The sequence below is a fragment of the Merops nubicus genome, unplaced genomic scaffold (genome assembly GCF_000691845.1).
Source record: "Merops nubicus isolate BGI_N331 unplaced genomic scaffold, ASM69184v1 scaffold13188, whole genome shotgun sequence".
Taxonomy (NCBI): Eukaryota; Metazoa; Chordata; class Aves; order Coraciiformes; family Meropidae; genus Merops; species Merops nubicus.
In genome coordinates this window covers 15993-16248 of record NW_008627806.1, presented here as the reverse complement: position 1 = coordinate 16248, position 256 = coordinate 15993, and the positions used below count along the sequence as shown (strand labels likewise).

The following is a 256-nucleotide window of genomic DNA, read 5'->3' as shown; positions in this document are numbered from 1 at the left end:
GCTCCGGCGGCGATGGGGATGCTCAGCCTGCCGGGCTTCCTCTCCTGCGGGAAGAAGAAGGTGAGGAGGCCGGGGGGGTGGCTCGCCGGAGGCACCCCGACAAGTAGGGGGAGCCTGGAGAGCTGGGGTCTGCGGGCACCTGGGTACGTGAGGTGTGGAGACACCGGGGCAGGTAGGAAAGCGCCTGGGCCGGTGGGGTATCGGGGGAACCTGGGTAGGGGGGAGGGCACGGGCAGGGGGGGCCGCGGCTGGGGGG

General features: G+C 73.0%; 1 protein-coding gene across 1 annotated transcript in view; it reads left to right on the top strand.

The window, feature by feature from the left end:
* Positions 1–12: 12 nt before the first annotated feature.
* Positions 13–256, top strand: part of SLC6A14 (solute carrier family 6 (amino acid transporter), member 14) — a 13031-nt gene continuing 12787 nt past the window's right edge. Inside the window, exon 1 of the mRNA XM_008946460.1 lies at positions 13–60. Coding sequence (XP_008944708.1) covers positions 13–60 — 48 coding nt within the window. The remainder of the gene's footprint in view (positions 61–256) is intronic.